Source organism: Lates calcarifer, linkage group LG3, assembly GCF_001640805.2.
Source record: "Lates calcarifer isolate ASB-BC8 linkage group LG3, TLL_Latcal_v3, whole genome shotgun sequence".
In the NCBI taxonomy this organism is placed as follows: domain Eukaryota; kingdom Metazoa; phylum Chordata; class Actinopteri; family Centropomidae; genus Lates; species Lates calcarifer.
In genome coordinates, this window is record NC_066835.1 from 3,964,172 (window position 1) to 3,985,914 (window position 21,743).

At 38.6% G+C, this 21,743-nt stretch overlaps 1 protein-coding gene across 2 annotated transcripts in view; it reads right to left on the minus strand.

The window, feature by feature from the left end:
• Nucleotides 1-1,496: 1,496 nt before the first annotated feature.
• The window catches only part of khdrbs3 (KH domain containing, RNA binding, signal transduction associated 3), a 116,031-nt gene continuing 95,784 nt past the window's right edge, over nucleotides 1,497-21,743 (minus strand). For both annotated transcript variants that reach the window (XM_051065394.1, XM_018701228.2), the window contains exons 7-9: nucleotides 18,063-18,145; nucleotides 6,035-6,087; nucleotides 1,497-2,668 (exon numbers count right to left, since the gene is read on the minus strand). In XM_051065394.1, coding sequence (XP_050921351.1) covers nucleotides 2,577-2,668; nucleotides 6,035-6,087; nucleotides 18,063-18,145 — 228 coding nt within the window. In that variant the 3' untranslated portion in view covers nucleotides 1,497-2,576. The remainder of the gene's footprint in view (nucleotides 2,669-6,034; nucleotides 6,088-18,062; nucleotides 18,146-21,743) is intronic.

A 21,743-nucleotide genomic window follows, 5' to 3' on the forward strand; every position in this document is an offset into this window, starting at 1 on the left:
TAATTTAATAATAATTTTTCTGCAGACTTCTTGAAAGCTTTTCAGGAACCCCAGGGTTTGCAAGATCCAACCTTAAAGTGTTAGATATTTTTGAACCTTATTTGAACTAAAAGAATCATCAACATCAGAGACTTAACAAGTTTCAATAACTGAAAGGTAAATATTATGCTCAATTTTTGAGTGGATTTCTTAGACCCTTTCCAAGAATTCCTGAAGTTTGCCAAAATATTTTTGCCCCGTATTTGGTCCAATACTTTAAGTATATTTTAATATTTTCATGCAAAACAGCATCATCAACAACATACATTGCAGAAAACAACATACCTTTAGCACCAGTCAGATAATTGGAGAGATGGCCTGGTATAGCTGGGACATCAGCCTAGAAATGAATATAAACAACAGTATGAGCATGCAAGTTCACAACATAAACATATTTTACAACTTATGAAAATAATGTCAAGACATAATATTTTATGGTTCAATTATTGTAACAGAGGATATATGGATATATTTTATCAAAGTCTTAGGATATAGTTATTTTACTACACAGTTCGTTGAAATATTACTGCTATTTATATACTTTTTTACAGTTTTTTTGTTACAGGTATTTGATTATTCCCAGCTTTGTGTCTAGATTACGGACTTAACAGAGACAGGAAAACATATTACATTTAAGTTTAGAGAGGGTTTATGAGCAACTACGTTAGGGGAGAGGTTAAACTGGGTCAGGTTGTTTACCTTGTGGGACGGAGGTCTTTTTAAACAGCTACTGCCATCCTCTCTCTGCGGAGGTCAGCTGGGGGTCATTTAGAGTCTCTTTAATGGACGGGGCAAAGGCAGGCTCTTTAAACGACTGAGAGAGGGTCACATGACCGGAGGAGAGCAGAAAGAGCAAAACAAGAAGAGAGAGCAAACCCTCCCCACCCCACCCTCGTACTGGACTGAGCAAGGCCTAGAGGAGGTCAAGGAGGCTTTCATGCTGCGCTACGAGCCGTTTCTGTCAGGGTAAACACTCAGGAAGTTAATGTGTGTTTACTGATGATGCTTGACGTGATCAGCGTTCGCTTCACATCGAATTATATGAACAAACAGAGTGGATAGAGTTTCAAGAGTGGCGATGTCGCTATCGCTAAATCCTCTAAATCTCAGTCGGAGAGATTTCCTACAAAATACATCACATGGTGTTCAAATACAAATAGGAAACCATTCTTATCAGATTACCAAGGTCATCTACAAGGTCAAAAACAGCCATTTGCTGTTTGCACTGTTTGTAAGTATTTTTGGAAGTGCCATCTTGCAGCCACATTGGATTTTATGCTGGAACATATGATGTTTTTGTTTAGTTTTTCACTTAGTTAAAAGGACATCCATTGTAGTTTAATTCACGACAGGCTTCTGTCTGTTCACTAAATATTCCAAACATATCTATTTGGGTTTGTTAGTTTAAATTATAAATCGTTTTTATGAGTCCATAATTATTCTCTCAAACACAAGTGTTTTCTTTCAAAATGTTTATTCAGCATCAACAAAGAGGAAAATATTAAAGGGCTTACATAAGCTCAAAATCAATATAATCTCTAGATGGAAATGATTACCAATTCACCAGCATGTGATTTAGTATCTTAAAATTGATTATTATGCCTACAAAGTCAGAAAGGTATCTTGTTTTAAATCATAAAATGACATCAAAATTACTTATTTAGAGCATCTAAAAATAAAAAATAAAAAAAAATCACAAAAATTATAAAGCTCCTGGACTGTTTCGCAGCTCTGGTTGATCAATGTACATAATGTATGAGCAGCTATTTATAGATGTATTAAAGTGGATGTTTGGGGGCATAATCATGAACACAACTACATAGGCTTTTCAGAATAAAACAGCTGACAATATCCACAGTTGCACACCATGCTTTTATAAGCCCTTTAACACTAAAGAACTATTATTTTACAAAAAGGAGGAAACAGCAATACAATATGTATACAGTATGACTTTTTTCTTTTTCAGTTGGTAAATGCTCAATTTACAAGGGACACAATTTCACCAATTACCCCTCAGAAAAAAATATCTACAGTACTGCACTTTCCTAGAACTAAGCTACTACATTTTAAAGTGATCAACCACGCAGTTCAAGGTTTAAAGAATAGAGGGTGATAAATTAGGTTGCGCTGGTAGCTGTGTAGAAACATTGTATCAAACAGCTTATAGTGATTTACTAATCATTACCAAGTAAATAGCTTGATACAATGTCATTCTTCACAATCACATAGTTGAGAGAGAAACTTAATGTACTATGGAGTCTTTCTTAGTCTCAGCGTCCAGTTGATTTTTCCTAGAGGACAGGATAGATTACCTTAATTGCTCTACACATTTTACCCAGTGGGAGTATGTTTTTATGGTCAGAGTAATTTTTGAGAAACTGTTTTCTTTAACCAATTCATTGTCTCGCTATCAATAATTCATTTGTTTTATTTTTGTGGTTTAGCTTTCAATTCTAAAAAGGTGGGAGCGTCCATAAAAAATCCATTACTTGGGTTGAAACAGCCATGAGGACTCAGGTGCGGGTTGTATAAACAGTTCAATATCTGGAGTATGGCTGATCTCTGTACACTCCCTTGGTTGTTCGTGCTGACGGTGCCTTGCCGCGATTGTTTGCCCACTCTTCCTGACCTGATTAGAAGAAAAGAAAAGAAACAGATGGAGAGTGATTACAGAAGCGTTATACTTAAATCATTCATTCATAACAACTTGTGTTAAGTCTTTCAAGCTCTATGCAAATGTTGTAAATATGCTCCCTTCGATGAAAATAATGCAACAGAAAAGTTGTGTTGTATGTCTGGTATCGACGCAGCTCATAAAAACAAAAGCACCGTGGCAAGCCGCAAATACAAACAGTGACTCACACGGAGAAGCTTGACTTTCACCTGGAAAGATGCATCTCAGATAATTGAATGAGAGGATCAAATAGCTACTTGAAAAGGACCCGTTTAGTGGCTCCCAGCAAAAAGGTCACATTTACCATTAGCCCAAATCAGCCCCTGTTCACCCCTGGTACTGTCAATGTGAAAGTGCCAGTATCGATGGCACCCTTTGTCTGATCTTCAGCCAGCACTGAGACTTCCCTAGAGCTGAGGCTCACAAAGGGTTGTTTTTTTCCCTGTGTACAGGCTCTGTGATGGCAGCACACAGCCAATACCCCTTAATTAAACCTGTCACCCTTTCACTGACAGTCACTTTGAAGAAATAGACCAAGGTAACCTTGTGTTTCAAGAACAAGGATGCACATCAGCGCTGTTTATCTGTTTTGTTTGAACTGTCGCCTTCTTTCTATGTGACCCACACTGCGGCAGTTTTTATTTTATGTGCAGGTGCGCACCACTCTAATGAGTTGAAGGTGCTTAGTTCCCCTACTTGTGTGGTCAGAAAAGTTGGGAAAGTTTTTTTTTTATTGGTGGTGACTTACTTCCAAAAACACATTCAGATCTCTAAAGCATGAAAGGAACACACATGGGTCTTCAATAAGTTTAATGATGCAGAGGATGGATGCATTTTAAAGGAACAAACTTCTCAAAATAAAATCCCAGCAGTCATGTTCATTCCATTCTACGACAGGAAAATTTTGCAACAAATATCTCTGTAACACATAGAATTATGCATTGCAGAAATTAAACTAATAATGACATGTGTTTGCAGTCAGTTGCTAACTATAAATATAAAAACAACATTACATATTATACATAATACATTTAAGAAATTTCTTCTGAGAGCTGAATTCAAACTTCAAGGCTTAGCTAAGCCCAGCAGACACAAGGGCACAAGTCAGATTGTCTTTGTTCAACACTATATTCTTAAAATTGTAACAGCATTGCCAGATAGCACTGCCAGAGGAGAGTCTGTCTTTGAGAGTTAAATGGTATACAGGAACCAGAATCTGTAAAGACTTTACCACGTATCCTGTCATTCCAGTTTTAGGTTCCGGTTTCTTGACAATACTCCACTATATTTCCAAATAAGATGTATCAGATTTCGTCAGGGATAGAACGATCAGTTGTAAGAACTGACACCTGCCAACATGAGTCCCTGGCTCAAGCCTGAGGATGACTCTCATAAGTTTATTTTGTGCTACTTCAAGTTTCTGTTTCAGCTTTTCTGTAAGGGCCCAATATCAAGAACTGATATAGTCAAAATAACACTGGAGCTGGTAGGATACTAATATCTTGAGGTTGTTTCTTTCAAGTCAAGTATGCCTTTCTGGATAGATATCTATATATAATACTTTTAAAGCTACTGAAGCACCTAGGTTGTTATCAAGGATGCAGACCAATTAGTTAACCAAGTACTATCCAGTTCATATAAAAGCTACACATACATTATTAGCGACAGATCGACCTTCAGCTGTACAGCAGCATGGTCTACTGTGCTTTACTGTACTGTATATTAGCTCTACTGTCACTTGAGTGCTGCAGCAGAAATGACCTTGGCCCACTTTTTACTGTATTTGACAGTACGCTGACACAGTATTGTTGAACATTATCTCTGAACTTTGTTGCAACTAGAGCTGTTCACACCTCTTGTCAGACATTATAATATCTCCATACTGGAAAAAAGTTCATTAAAGTGGCCTTAAACATAAAGCTGTTTTGTTTAGCTGACTGCAAAGATAGACATTACAATCAAACAAAGTAAAGTTACATGCACTGAAAAATTGTTTGTTGATACTGCTTTTGGTAATCTGTCAGTAAATGTACTGGTGGCTGAGTGAAAGAGTACTTGGATTCTTGCCCTCTAAATTTGACTAACCATAATAAAGATGATAATCAGAACACATAAAGAGATTTAGGATTTTATTTTTATTTCAACTGTTTTTTTCTATCAAAAGACCTCAAATCTAGTGTGTGTGCTGCGTGGACAGCAGTATAGGTTTAGAACCACTAGGACTACTTCTCTTGCACTAATTGAAATTGTTGAAGAAATATTATCTGCAACAGAAAATAATGAATATACAGTGGGCACATTCCTGGATATCAAAAAAGTATCTGGTAGAACTAACCATGGCTTACTACTAAGAAAATTAGAAAGACATGGGGGTCTCAGTTTGTTCAAATTAATAATTCTAATTCAAGTTAATTCCACACAAGTTACTTGAGGGATTCCCCAAGGCTCAGTGTTTGGCCCATCATTGTTTATTTTGTACATAAATGATGTATGTAAGGTTTCCAAAACATGAAGCATTTTATTTGCAGATGATACTAATTTTTATTTTTGTTGTGGTAATAATTTGAAAAAACTTTTGAAGACAGTGGAAAAGGAACTGAAATCTTTTAAGAGTTGGTTTGATTTTAAGAAACTATCACTGAATTTAAGCAGGACTAAATTCATAATTTTTGGGAGCAAACAAGTACTTACTGTGTTGGGGTAAAATCTGATTTTGAAAGGACTTGAAAAGAAGACCACAAGAGCTGTAAACATAACTAACTACCACAGACCAGTTTTTTAAATTGATGACTAAATTTTATAGATTTTCTTGACTGTAAAACTGCTCAAGCCATATGTAGAGTTTAAAAACAATTATTACCTGGAAGTATCCAAAGATAGTTTAAAATAAAAGGAAATCAATATAATTTAGAGGATTGCGCATGTTTAAAAACAAAATTGTGACCAAAATACAAAATCATTGTACTTAAATTAAAGGGGTGAATTTATAGAACAATTGTAGTGAGGAGTGCAGAACATGTAGGACACTGTTTTAATATTTAGGGTAATTTCCTGTTATGAAACACCACCAAAAAGACTTGAATTGCTCTTGTGCATTTCTCCCACCTTATCAGCCAGATAAACTGAAGGAGTCATATGTTAATAAATCACTTGTGCTTATTATGGACATGCTTATTATGAATGTGTCTAACACATTACACAATTACCCAAGTGCTATGGCAACTGAGATGAAGCCAACAGTGCAGAGCCAGGAACTAGAAATTGATATTGTTCTGACAATTGACACAAGATATGTTGGAGGAGGAGAGGTCTGCAACTCACCATACGAATCATATGATTCCCCACTGTGTCCATATTCATAGTAGTCATCTGAGCTGTAAACAGACAGAATAGTGTGGTGAATATAAGAGAAAAATACATTCTGCATCAAACAAATTACAGTTATCAGCAAATAAATGGAATGTAACTTATTTTCTGTATTACTGTAGAACATCAAAGTCATATTTATTACAATGCAATCACATATCACATATACTGTAATTTATGGTAATAAGGAAAAAACACACAGAAAGTGTTTTTAAGATATACTCTGTCAGACATAAAGTGAGACACAAACAAGAGGCAGCTTTCAATCACTCAAAAGTTTGGCCACATTTGTGGTTCTACAAGGCAATTTCCTCCACCGTATTTCTGCACAAACTTCCAGTTCCATATCACTGCATATGGAGATCTATGAGAGGTGGCAACTTTAATGAAAAATAAAAAGATGGGGAGGCAAGTTGCATAGCGGTTCATTTCTCGCTTATTTATTTATTTCTTTATTTGCGGTCGCCGTTGAGATGCTGACAGAACAATCCTGCGTCAGTATCATTCAGTAACAGCGCTATCATTCAAGAGAGGCAATTCATCATAAGGCTGCCACTGAGCCGACACCAGCCATCACAGCTGGGTCCTCTCCGCCTGCCTGTCAGTCAGTCTGTCAGCGACAGCAGCACCTCTCTGCTCTCCAGATTAGAGAGCCGAAGGCACCATCCAAAGCCCTAACACACCACATCAACACCACCCGACTGCTGAGGGCAAAGAGGTGACAGTAATGACACACCAGTGTGGAAGTAACGCATTACATCTTACTCTTGTTACTGTAATGGAGTAGCATTTTGCGGTGTGAACTTTAAAAGCCAAACTGAAGTCCCAGAGTCAGGGTTGAGACACTCCACTCCTTCATCAGATTACACCAGTTTGCAGCACTCCAGGAAATCAATTTCTACAAATTCAGTCTGCTATTAAGTCTGCTTTTCTTTAGGCAATATCTACTTCATGAAAAGAAACTGGACCACTGTGAAAAAGTTTAAGTAATTATTCACTTTCACAGACTCAGAAGTTTTCATTAATCTCTCTATATTTTCCAATAAAATAAATTTGTGTTTTCTCCATTAGTTTTCATAAATTGTCACAGGCTACCTGCCTATGATTTTGTGATTATACAACACATATTCCATTAAAGGTTTTGAATTCATTTTGTAGACAATCACCTTTAATGGACAAACTGTTAATGTTATGCTAGATGCTACATTTTAGCAAAATGATAAAGCTAAACTGGTCAGTTACTTTACATTAGCATAACTGCTGTCTTGCTAGATTGCTGTGATAGCTAGCATACTAGATAACTTACTTTATTTAGTTTTAATTTTATTCATGCTACCAGAGTTAGGACAGAACTGCTCAGCTGTTCAAATGAAAGAGTTCACTCATATTACAAAAATTGTTTTTTTGTGAATAGAATTTCATTTGTGGTGCACACAGCATTAAAAATACACTGTATCATATCCTTCCAGGAACAGTGTTCCTGTTACTCTGGATAATGCTAAGAATACACCCAACAGTTTTCAGAGTTACTGTTTTTCAGTTAACAGGAGTTCCAGTGCAAATTGTTCACAGTGTGTTCTGTGGATTATCTACCATAAAGGGAACACTGTGTCTTGCACAAAACTTGAATATCTAGGCAACATAATTGTAAAATCTTGTGTGGCTAGACATCACAAATGGTAAGTGGAAAAAATATGCTTTCTTGTAATTTGGGTGAAATGATGCTTGGGCTTTGGCAGCCTCCCCACCACTGATAATGCCTCTCAACAGCAAGAACATGACAAACTGATTGGCTGTTTCATTGTTTTCTGCAACAATTTCTTGGAAAGGATGAACAAGACAACATGACCAATAGAGGACAGTCGGAGGAATCATTTTAAGTGCACTATAGCGGCTCAATGAGACATGAGACAGCTCCCTAAAGAGGCTTGCGCCTTAAGTCGGGCTTAGCATAAATTTTACACAGTCCATAATTCAACTACAAACAATGCCAAGGCAGCAGGAGCAAACAAGGCTTTTCCCCTGTGCTAATGTAGTCTCCCTCCAAGAAGCTAGGCCAGCTGCTGCTGCTCTGAGCGCATGGCTTCCAGTCAGCCCTTGTGGCTGGGGTGCCACCACGCATCTGCCATGGATGTCAAGTGACTGGAATATCCTTGAAACCACTCAGCAGAGACAGAGAGAGGGAGAAGAGAGGGGGACAGAGAGACAAGTGACAACTGAATGCATGTTTTGGCTCGTCATATTGTGTACCCCACGACAAGACCTGACAGGATACTAAATAATTAGATTTCACACTATGCTAAAATTCAGGGGTGTATTCCAGAGAGGTCAGCTTTGAAATAAACATCAATTTTTATGAATGTCAGAAAATCAATTTGCCACAATTCACAGGTGCCCACAGACATATTTCGAAGTATGTGAAACTCTGGATAATTTTGGGCTCCCCTGTACAGCTCTGTGTCATATTCAGCAACAAAAAATATCCAGATACCACAAACCAGGATGGTACACAGTTCTGCTAACACTATCTCAGAGGCTTGCTTACATGCTGTAGCTGTCAGCATTTTTCCATAATTTATTTTCACTATGTTTATTTCACAAAAAAACTGGAGCAAGATACCTGTTAAAAAAAAATCTTTTCTCACTTAACCCTTGAAGTTTCTCTGTTGCTAAAGGCAGAAAGGACCGATAATAGTAGTCTGCTGTGCTGAAAGCTGCCAGTGCAGAGCTGCTCTTTGCACAAGGGAGAAGAGTGCAACAAAAGCTGTTAGGCGCCTCTAATTTCTGAGGTGACATTTTATCAATATTGCTACACAACTTCTCTCCGTTGCTACTTTCTCTTCTCAATTACAGAGACTGGCGAGTCTTGAGACGCATCCTGAAGGTCAGAATGCGCCAGGTCCGGTAAAATTCTACTTTGTGTAGCCAAGAGTTCGGCAGCATCTACAATCCTACAGGACATCTAACATCAGTCAGGTCTATGTAGGGTATACATCAGCATTCTAACTGAAAATCTTTTTTATTAATGCTCCACAGAGGAGTATAGCACTAATGGGAAGGGATACTTATCTGTGTTTATGTTATTTGGCAATTAAATTAGAAGAGTGGCTGCTTAGCTCTGATTTTCTTAGAATGATTAAACTGATCACCGAGTGCTACATGTTGAATGTTATTTGCTCACATAAAGTGAAACAATTGATGCAACCGATCTACCTGTATCATTTAGCTTAATTTAAAGCAACATTACGTAATTTTGCCTAAAAATAACCTGTTCTTGTACCATTTAACTTTGGTGAGTGGATACGATGCTGACAGTGATGGTCAGCAGCTTAAATTGCTGAAATCAGGCCCACCAAGTTCAAGAGTAATACTGAATTATAGAACACTTACAAAGACTGCGAAGTAATTGAGAACCAGTGTTCATCTCCCATATCCAGTGAGGAAACTTTGAAAAGAATTCTAGAGGGAATTCTTCAGTTGGAGCTCTTGTAAAGAGATTGATAGCCTTTCTGTACACGAAAACTACTTGGACTCAGAAGCCAACTGATTTAATTACCATTCATGACTGCAGAGGCCGCTGTTGCTCAGCAAAGTTTTTTTTTTTTTTTTTTGGTTGCATTCTCTGGTCACTGGCTTTGTTTGGGAATTTGAGGTTCCCTCAAGTAAAAAAAAAAAGAAATGTTCTGAGTGGAAGTAATATAAGGATGCTTGAGATAAAAAGAAAAAACAGGAGAAACTTTGACCTGAAAAGACACACAAGAAAAACACACATCTGTTTAAAGCACCAGTGAGGACCATGAGAGAGGAACACAGCAGCTATTAGATAAGTGTGTCTCTTTCATCAGGCATCTCATTCCAGGCCTACTTTTCCTCAGGTAAAGACCCTGCCTCTCTAACACATCTGTCATCTCTGTAAATGCTTTGTCTTAAGCACTGATGTTGCTGTTCCTGGGCACCACGAAACAGATGGCAGTGTTAAATCTGAATGATGTAGTACATGTCCCTAGTGGACTTTGTTTTCTTACATCGCCATTACTCTTCCAGTCCTCTGTGATAAATTTGAAAAAATCTAGTAGGGCATTAGGAAGGGCTGCAGAGGTAATATAGCACTGGTCCTGTCATGGAGAGAGGCTGCTTTTCTTCTGTTAGCCTATTTCTTGCATATGGCACACTTCAACTGATCATTACTCCAGATCTTTAAGCAAAAATACTTCCATGATGCCTCTTGTGTAACTGTGTTTTTCATTCACTCTTGGTACAAGGTTGAAAAAGTAAAATGCTGATGGAAAAAAAAAAGACCCACACTGAAAGCTCTGATTATACTGGCTCAGTGGTGATTTCCACAGACAACAATAAAATGAAAATGGATGAAAAAAAAAATCAGCACTACCTCTTTTTCTCACCATTTAGTATGAAATGAAGCTCACATAATTTCAAATGGAAACCATCCTTATGGATACACTGGTGATTGCTCAATGTGGTGGCTGATTGCAAAGCTATATCCACTGCTCACCCCCTGCTGCAGAGTCACAAAGAGGGACAAAATGGCCTACGGCAAAGATTTGACTTTATAAATGAGCCTTTTTTTCTGGTTTTTGAGCGACCATTTACGCTACTTTCCTGCTTTTTTGGAAAGTACATGAAATCATCCTTCAAGGAAAACACTGCCTCTTCAAGTCAGTCCACAGTATTCTTTAAAATCCCTCTTCTGGAGACATGTTTGAATTGTTAAATGGCAACTATCTGAAGTCTGTGGAAGACAATGTTATGTCTTATTGAAAAGGCATTAAATTTACAATATGCCACACTTAGTCTTGAGACAGTGAGGGTGGTGTATATCCCGCCCTCTGTTCCCTTGGATGGTATAATTCCCGCCACAGCACCTGTCAGTCATCTTGACAAGCTGTCTACCTTGAAAACAGCATCTAGGCACCGAGCATCTGTGAAGCAACCGCTGGTCTCTCAGAGGTAGACAGCAAACACAACCAATCTGTACCTTGAATAAAAAAAATACAATGAATTGTACTAAATGGATATTGTCTACCTTAGGGCTCTGACACAAAAAGCGGCACTCAAAGTAGTAGCTTTGACAAAGGCGGACCGATCAAACACTTTGCATCATCTACCAGTGAAACACACAGCAGAGATTACAACCGTGGCCAACCGACTGCAAACGTACATGTATGCTCTGGGCCTGTGTGACAGGTCTCTATTCTGTAAGTTAAAAACAAAACAAAATAAACAAAGCATGAGCTACCATTTTACACCCCACTGTCAATATATTGGAAATGGTTTCATTATATGCTTGGAACATACAGATTTTGCTTTGATTTTGTCCAGTGTTCAGGGCTTCAGACTAACCAAAGTGAATGTAACCCTCCCCAAAAACAAAATGTTGTTTCTTTACTTCATTATTATCATCTACTGTTGTTGTGTTTTTTTAAACTCTAGTAAAGTCAAATTGGGGCAAAGAGTTCTGGAAACACTGCAAAAATATTTGTACTTGCCATGAAATATTACACAGACATTCATGGTTCCCAGTGGATGGATTATACTGACTTGGGCAAATTCAGTGATCAAGGCTCCCGGTGTCACTATGTGCTTCCTGGTTTCACTGTAGGCAGCTACTACCTGCTACTGTGGGCGGGGAAATAAAAATCAATGTATCAATAAATAAAAACTATGCTGTTTTTAATCAGAAGATTTCTGTTATCAGTCAGCCCATTAGACAGTTTGACTGGCTGATGCTACTCCATGGGTGGTTCTGATAATACAGACAGTTGAATGGAGCTTGGTGTCCATGTGGACTAATAGATGTAACACTCCAGTTGTGTCTTAAGAAAAATATACAGCAATTGCAGCTGTAGGTCTAGTTCACCTGTTGTTTGCCTGGAACTGTCACCAACTTTCATCTTACTCGCAATGGCTTTCTTCCATTTCTGTCTACTTAGCTGCTGGGCTGCCTTGGTGACCACATCACAGTTTATCGCAGGCAGCACTGTAGATATAAAAAATATAGATAGATCATAGACATCCTATCCTACCTCTGTATTCACAGGCCCTTACAGTGCAAGGGGACAGTGATTCACTGCTATAATGACCATGTCTTATAGCAGCAAGCTGGGTGATGATATCTCTTTTGTTGTATTCCTTTATGTTACAACAATAAGCAGACAGCTACAAGCATACTTGTGAATGTATCTTGGCATTAGCTATTGTTAACTACTTCAGGCCCTCCCTATATGTTGTATAATGAGTGCTCTTGTCTGAAAGAGCATAGAAAGATTTGAAAAAAAAAAAAAACTGTCAAGGAAGTTGAAATGGTTTGATATCTTGCTTTTTAGAGTTTCTAAGGACCATCCCAATGAAATATTCACACATTAGTCCTCTTCAGTTATATTAGTCTTTTTGTAATATTTGGCAGTGTAAAAAATGACTGACTCGCCCTAAGTGATTCATTGAATAACAGTGGTTTGTGTGTGTGCTGCCGTTGAGGCTTGTTTAAGTAGTTTTGGGGCTCTCTCAAGCAATTGATTCTAAAGTGCTACACCATGAAACTTAGAAATCCAGCCACTCTCCTCGTCTCTTCTCCGTGCCCGTCTCGTGTACTAAGATTTACAGTTGTTCCTCGGGGATGCGTCTGCCCTTTAAAACACTGTCACACAGCTATCCTTGTACCTGCGGGCCTCTGGGATCCAGCCTACGATGTAGCGTACCAAAGCAAGGTGCAAGGGAAGGTGCGAGGTGTCAGCAGCCGGCAGTCTCCGAGGTGTCAAGTATGAAATAATGCTTTGATCGCGCCCGAGCTGTGAGGGACGACCTCGCTGCGACCTCACCAAGTGTCCGGCCAGGGCTGTGCCACAGCTGTCATCCCTCTCATTTCCCTACAGAGACATCACCTTCTCTCTGCTAATAAAATTAAAGACGCTCTCCACACAAGCAGCCCTCCTCCAGCCATCCTTGACCTTAGCACTTGATTGGTACCTAACCGCTGCAGCTTCCGATAACTCTCCAGAGATGAAGCACTCTGCTGCCTCTCCAAAAAAGATGATAGCTCAGTGCTCTGTGTTGTATAAACACGGTAAGAGGAGGCTGTGATCTGGGAGCTGGCGGACCGACTGCCATGGCTGTCATGCTGAGGCAGCGTTCCACGAGGTTCCCCCTGGCATCAGCTCTCTTCTGAAAGATTTAAATGTCGTGAAATGTCTTCAGGGCATCTAAAAACTGCTTTTTAGCTTAAGTCTCATGTCTTAACGTTGTGAGTGCCTTATTTGCCTTTCAAATTTAATTATGTCTAAATTACTCAATTCTAGCTGTTGTGTGTGACAGAATGTGTACAGTGTAGTTACACAGGCTGTCTTGTCTCATTTGTCAGTGGATACAGTTTTTTGTCATTGTGGACAGTGCTGTGCAGCCAAACATTTTGTATCAGTTTAAACCAGCAGAGAACATTAAGATTTTATCATCTTCACTGCAGTGACACAGACACGTAAAGTAACTGAGTATATTTGATTGAGCTCTGCAGGTACAATGTTAAAGTCACTATGTGTACAATTTTATATTCACCCGTATTACAGTATTATTACAGTAGCAAAAGGTTTGACAATTGGCACAGTCTATGTGTCATAAATGTTCAAATTCTACACAGACACACCTCATGATGCGTCTTATTCAAGCTGGCATTGACTTGAATGAACTTCACATTTTCTCTCAGAGTGATCGTTTTATAAGTAAACCCAAATCCCAGCATAGCCACTGTCTAACTTATGTGTTTGGTGATTTTTGTCAGATGATGTTAGAGTTATAAACCTGAGATTTTCAGGCGCTTCAATAAGTATTTCATACTTATTCTGTTGTTGACAACAGAGACAGAAAAACATGTAAGTGAGAACAGCTTTGCTGGGAATCTGGCTGTATTAAAATATTGTGTATGTGAGCACAAAGAGTAGGGTGTAAAGGGCTGGAACAGGCTGACACTAGAATATGCTAATTAGAGTATTATGTCCTCTAGCATCATGTAGAGATTTTTTGAGCAGACTTTAGCAACCTACCAGTGAAAGCAGTTGTTTGCAGTTTTCACCTACATGATTCAGCAATGTAAAAGGTTTTCAACTAGTCTTGTTTTCTTTTATTTATTTATGCTTCATCTATAGTTACTTTGCAAAATGGTACAAAGTGCAAATCAAACCAATACCATCAGTACATTAAATATTATGCACTTTTAAGTGAGAGTTTTAACTCACCAGCTGTATACTGTATAGCACAGTTCCATGAATACTGGAACAATGCAGATAAAGGCTGCAGTCCCAAAGACATTACTCAAGGTTAGGACAAAGCATGACAGGATCAGGTGAAAGATTTGTATGCAAGTACTTTAACTTTTAAATACTTAATATACTTTAAATACTAAAACTGAGGACTCAAATGCAAAACTCTGACTTTGTGTGTATTGTAGTAGCGCATATATAAAACTTGGTACACTAAAAACTGCACATGGTACCTTTAATCACTAGTGACACGGGAAACACACACAAGTGTTAGTGAGGGCTGTTTAGTGGGGCTGTAACTAACGATTATTTTCATTATTGGCTTAATCTGTCAAATTCGTTAAACTCTCTGCAATCTACTTTAGACAATGCTGGATTACTTGTTTGTCTGACTAGCAAGCCAACCAGCGAGCACATTCAGCTTTACACATTCAATTCTAAACACAAGCAAATCAACACATTAGAGATGTTGTAATTGGGCAATGTTTACAATTTTGCGATTTCCAAATTACCAAAACTATTATCGTAATATTCTGATAGTAACTAATTAGTTTACTACTAATACACTATATTGTATTATTATATGTACTGTTTTGTGGAGTGTAAAATACATTTATACACTGGTAAAACAGTGGATGTAAGTAAGATATTATCAATAACAATAAAAATATGATAATGTTTACTTAGTTACTTAATTATATGACTGACAAGCCAAGGTAAATGAATAAATGAATAGCATGTAATATGGAAATATATTCCAAGTTAATTAAGGTATCACTAAATCCACTAATGCAGCATTACGATCTTTTAAAGAGCAGCAGCCTCTAAAAACCATCCTCTTCCTTTCCCTATGTGTTCACAAATGGCAGGCCTGTTTCTAACATAAGCCATCGGGGTAATACCATGACAGAGAGACTGTAAATTGTTCTGCTTGTTATCCTCCGGCAACTGAAATCCTGCCACGCAGTCAGAGCTCAGATAGGTGAGTGGGAGCTCCTTAGGCTGCGAGAAACATTGTTAGGAGACTTGGTGTCCACACAAACACACACACACACGCACACACACACACTCTCCTCGAGGCCTTGCAGCAGCTGGGACCTGCTATGACTTTCCTCGGGCTTGGGTTGAAAATAATGCACCTTTGTCCATCACAAAGCTAAATAGGATTGTGACTGTGAGGAGGAAGCTAATAAAGGCACCATATTATGTTGCAGTATTAATTCCTGTTAATGAATGGATTAGTGTGGACACGTCATGTAATATGTAATATCGTCTTGTGGTCTGGAATATAAACATTTCAGTTAAATGTCTTAACTTTATGAGAGCAATAACAACAATTATGTACGAAGGAGCAAACAAAGGGCACATAAAAAGAACAGACAGTATGGAATATGGAAAAGTTCAATCAGTCCCAGGCCGTTCATATCACTGAAGTGCTGTGTAAAGCTTGTTAGCCTCCACTAACAGTAACTTTCCAGCCAAATCCAGGACACAGGACACACAAATAAGAGAAGTAAGTGAATCAGCTGTCTCTGGAGGCGCAGACTTAGCTGTCTGGTCCCTATTAGTTGCTTCGTCTCCCACCAGATAACAGACATGAAAATCTCTTTGAGTCGACCCAGCCTCCAGCCTTTACATGATGGACTCCATTTTTATTCCGTGCTGCCACCAACCCCACCCCACCTCTCTCAAACTTCCTACCACCCCCATTTATTCACAAGGCTGATTTTAAAACAAATAGCTGCAGATTCCTGAGGCAGACCTGCATCCGCCCAGCGAGCATCTCCACACTACTTCATGATACATCCCTCAGTGTGTTAAAGGAAGAGAGATGTGTGTACGTGTGGGTGTGTGATCTGGCCTAAAAAAAAAAAAAAAAGAGAGAGATAGCACAAAAGATGGATGAAGCCTGGGTGACATACATCGTGACACCTCCACAAAAGAAAACATCGACCACCCTGCTCACAAAAGCCAAGGGACAGAATAATGTTTTTTTTCTTCTTTGTGTCTGTTTTCTTTTTTTCCTGCTGCTGCCAATACAGTCCAATTTTTGACATACTAAATGTGGCAACAATCATTCTTCCTTTGAAGTGACATACACAGGCATACATAAATCTAGCACATTGTGTGATGATAAAAAACCGTGGGACACCAACAAACCAAAGCGAAAGCCTTTGACCTTGTGTGGCTTGGAGTGTGTGATAGCTCCCTGGATATAAGAAAATCAATATTCTGCATTTAGCCGTGCAGGACCTTCTGTTAAATGGAGCAACATGCCACTAAGACTGGGTGTTTTGCATTGACACGAGAAACACATGGAGGAAAATGCACCTTTGGCCAGATATCTTTAAGGGTGATTAAAACAAAGATAATACGTTTAATGTAATGAGCTGTGATTAATTCCTTGGCGGAAAAACTGAGTACGTCACTAAGTCTGCCGAGAGTGGTTTATTTTGAGGCCTTAGATACAGTGATTGGCTTCTTAATATCTATTAGGCTAATAATTTGAGATCCTGCTGTGCATCCAGGCTTTTCAAATCTTCTACACCTGCATGACTGTTTTTTTTCTTCTTTGGATGCTGAAGACATCAGCATTTAAGTCTTTTCCTTTGAGTTAATCTTAAAGGACAACTCAAAGGTCAGTCAAAACATTTCACACTTCACAAAATACTTCACTAACAGCAAGTGTTCTTGAGAGTTTCAATCAGGGCAGAAAATGAGCATAAATGACTCCTAACAGCTCATGCACCATAATCCAGCTGTTCTCAACCCTCAGGAATCTCTATTTTACCTCATATTCCCTTTGCTGTTCATGAACTTGAGGCATAAATACAACTCAATGCATATGTGCTTTTAAATTCAGTGCACTCACTCAAACAGATAGGAGTACTGACAATGCCATGTTTGTGGCCTGAACTCTAAACAGCACGATACTATGATGAGCCAGTTTGAATTGAGTTAATCGGTATTTCTTTCTTATAAGTACACTCAGTTAACAGTTTATTAGCTACACCATGAAGGCAAACATGTTCTGTATCATTTATTTCTACTCTACATAGTAGCAGCTACAGTATGGTTAGGGTATTGTTTATGTAGGGAAAATATTGCGGTTATTACGGTTTTAAAAAGCAAAGATTACAGCAGCAATATTGGTGAATGTGTTAACAAACATTTACCTATTTACACATTCAGCAACACACTGGCTAACTGTTTCTGGCTGCCTTTTAAATGTAAGTCCAATACTCACTCTCTTTTAGCTCTGTTTTGGTCTCCACCAAGTCCTTGCGGAAATATCTTTAGTCTTTAGCTACTACATGTTCCACCATGTTCAACAGCTAACTACCGACATTGTATATTGTCTGGTGCTGCTTATGTTATGTACAATGATGGGTTTTAGAGCTCTTTTGCTGAAAACATCTATCCGTGGCTGGAAATGAGGTTGACACCAGCAATGAGAGTGAACCAAAACTGTAAAGTTCTGTCTGTAAAACCAAAACAAGAAGCTGAAGCACCCTAAAATACAACCCTAGAGCAGAGGGGAGCTGCAGAGTCAGGTTGTAATTCTCAGTTTGTTACTATGATTGTGACACTTTACATTACACATAGTCATTTGATCCATTGTTAACATAAAAAATATTGATTAGTGCACTGTTAACATAATTCCTCAGACATAATTCCTTTGGATTAAATGCCTAACAGTGAAATGCAGAACTTACTTTTGTCCTTGATTGCTGTAGTTGTTGTCATACGATTCATATCCCTGGTCATCGTAAGCTGTTCCGTAGCCATCGTCATATTCCTGAAGAAGCAGAGACAAAATACAATCAGTTAAGTGAGGCACACTGCCAGTAAACATTTCGACATTTGCACAATTTTCAGGTTAAAATGCAGAGTGACGACATCGTTGAGGGCATTAAGACATATGCAGAATAAGAGATGCTTTGTGCTGTGTTGTTTGGTTAAAGCAGCACTATATAGCTTTTGCTGAGCTGGGGCCACAGTGGCCCTATGCAGCCACAAGTGGTAAGTACAGGATGCTGGTGCACAATTCTATTGGACTGATGGTTACAGGTACTGGCTGCAGCATACCCCTAGCTAGCTAACTAGCAGTTAATTTAGAGAAAACAAAGCCCATCAATTGCTCTGGCAAAAAACTCATCAAAGAGGTTGATCAACCAAAGAGAGAATTACTAAGCTAGCTTCTTCTGTGTGTGATGTAATGGCATAAAGTATTACATGCTTTCAATAATACCCACTTCAATTACATAGTTGCAAAAACAGGTGTTTGCAGCAGGAAGCGGGAATGAAAGAGGCACCATTTTCCCCATTAAAAGTCAGTACAATATCCAAATTAATTTGAAGCTCTTATTTTAAGGTAAAATAGTTGCAGAATATTGACCTAAATACCTTTCTGATGTTGGTTTATAACAATTTCTGAGGCTGATTAAATACCCTGATGGCTTCAGTTTAGCACAGATATAGGTCAAACTGCTTCATCTGCTGCTGCTGGTATCATAGCCCATATGCAGCAACATTAGAGTGGCAACTGCAGCCCTGTCCTTGTCTCTGTGTCAACTGACTGACAGTGGGATGTAAAGACTCTTGCTGTGGCTACGTTTCATCAGCACCTCAAAGGATGAGCCATGAACATCTGTTTGTGCTCCAGCAATCTGCCCTGTCCCCCTGCTCCTCCGCCCCCACCCTCCGCACTCCACCCAGGCCCCCGCCAAGAAGAACATCAAAGGAAGCCAGTGCCGCACCCGTCCTAATTTGGGATAAATGGGACTTATGTTCCACAAAAGGCGTCGACCCCTTGCGACACATCTCTCATCCCCCACACACGTCCTGGCTAATTCCATCTGCCCCTGATTTGGATGCTTGAAATGAGCGTCTGTAAGATTTAGCAGCAGAAGAAAATGCTCATCACATCCATATTATTATTAAGGCTCTAAATCCTGATTAGAAACATGCATTTGCCAAATTACAGTATTTGAATTGACTCTTTTATCTTTAATCCTCCAGTAACGGAGCATGTGTGAAGGAACTACATATGACTCTCAACAAAGAGGCCTGGATGTATTAGATTTCCTTGTTTCTCAGTGAAACGTTAGGTTTGTTGCAATAGTTTTCAAGATTTGTTTTCTTACACCTTGGGGGAAACTGGCAGGTGCATTTTAGGAATCATTTCTATATGTTCACACCTCTACTTGAACGTCCCATCGGTGGTATTCAGGACTTGTTTGTATTTCCTCTGTTGTTTGTGTGTGAGTGGGAGGTCCATTGGTTTTTGTGGAGGTCTTTGTCAGTTCTCATCTATTTGTCTAGAGGTAGCTTAAAGGGAATTCAGGTCCCTCCTGGCATTTGTAGTTCTGCAGCTACAAGAGCTTTTGCAAAGTCAACAATTCCCCACGCTAATGCAAAGCCTAAGTTTAGTCAACAGCTGTACAATATTAAACCCCTTGAACCCCCTTTAGAAACAACAAGAGCACCAGTTCTCAGAAAGAAGTGAAATTCTGTCAAAAGGGATGTAATTAAAAGCACTTTCCATCAGGCATATAAAATAGGAGACTTTGATTTGCAATTTCCCACCATGACCCCTTTCTGCCAGCTACAACACAAAAGACAAAATAATTACCCTCCCGATTTTTGAATAGTTCTTGTCAAAGATAATCAAAATCACAACACTGACAATAATGAAAACATTTCAATATTGGTTGTTAATACTTATAAGTGACAAATAAGATGGACTGTGGACATGATTTCTGAAGGGAACACGCTTGACAAGGCAATCACAGAAACAATATATGGGAAAAGGTTGACATGAATCTTGAACCTTGGTACTGCACAAATTAACATAATCAAGCTACCATATATTGTAAATTCTACCATTGTGAAGTCTATAATGTTCCATTTTTCTTGTATTAGAGATTTCTTCAACTTTATGGTGATTTTTAGGCTGTAATTTGAGTCGTTATGTTGCTTCATACTGTCTGTTACAGAGGTTACAGTTAGGTTTCCATGTACTGATTTCTGGTTAACATTAAGTGTTTTCAGGTGTGTTATTTTTTTGTCATGTTTAAAGCATGTGGACTGTCTAGCAGGCAGAGGGAAGCTGATAAGCACAAGACAGACAGCCGGAAAAGACAAAAAAAACCAAAACAACAACAACTGTCATTTAACGGCATAAAATGGCAACAGATTTTTCTAAGCTCAGTCTCTGCTCCCTCAAAGAACAAAGCTCTGAGCTGTGAAGTTTATAGTTCTCATTCTCCCTCTCGTCTCACAACGCACCTGATACCATGTCCGCTCTGATCTATTCGGAGCCACTTGGATATTGGACACACTGACACACAGACCTGAGACCCACGGCGGTAAAAAACATCACCTACTGACACAGTTAGACTGAGTAGAATTTGGATACATGGCTCAGGTCGATCTTGAGTGGACCTGTGCAGGCCTTTACAGATAAGCACGGATACCGATAAGCAACACTGAAAAAATCCTAACAATGTGTATTCTTAAATACAGGCATCAAATAGTTTGAAAGATCTGCATGATGGATATTTATAATCATCAATTTTATTGTGACCTTACACAGGAACCAGGCCCAGTCACAAGTATGTATGAGATTATCATGAGAGCCAAAGAGACTGATGATACTGTGCTTTGCAGACTAAGTCAACCAGCTGTCCAGACATCTTGTTCTTTGGAAATAAATGATGGCTGTACTCTGGCAGTGGCTTTCAGACAGTCTTAGTAGTAGTCTATTGCACTGCAAAGGTCAAGGTGAGGAAAAAGCAATAGCAACTAGGATTACTGCACAAGAAATTACAGAAGCTTTTCTCTGAAGCAACTGACATTTTCCCCCACACACAGTATATGATAATTAGGTTACAATCAGCTGCATTTTATCTATGAATTGTTGAGACCTTGTAAGTGGTGAAAAACAAACAATAAAAAATACAAAGCAACATACACTATTTGCTCAAAGTCACAACAAGTCTTTGAAGATTAAAACTGTAAAAAAGCTTCAACTAAAAGGCACCCACTGAAGTTACTTTGTGAGTTGCCAGAAATGTCAACGCAGTTGACATTGAAATAATATCTCTGTGTTTTGTCAAAAACATGTCAGTTTTTGTCTCAAAAACTATTTGAATCTATTTAAAAGTTGTCTCTATTATAGTGTGCCCCTTAGAGGTTGGAATAAACAAGCATGGCTTAATGCAATACTTATTTTAACCTTGTACCAGTATATGGCACATACACAAAACTGGTGTCAAAAAGCAAAAAAGCATGTAAATGCACACAGTATATACATCATGTACTGCAATAAAACAATAATCACTCTGTATCTTAAACTAAACCAACTTAGTCAATTAGCACCCAGACATGAAACT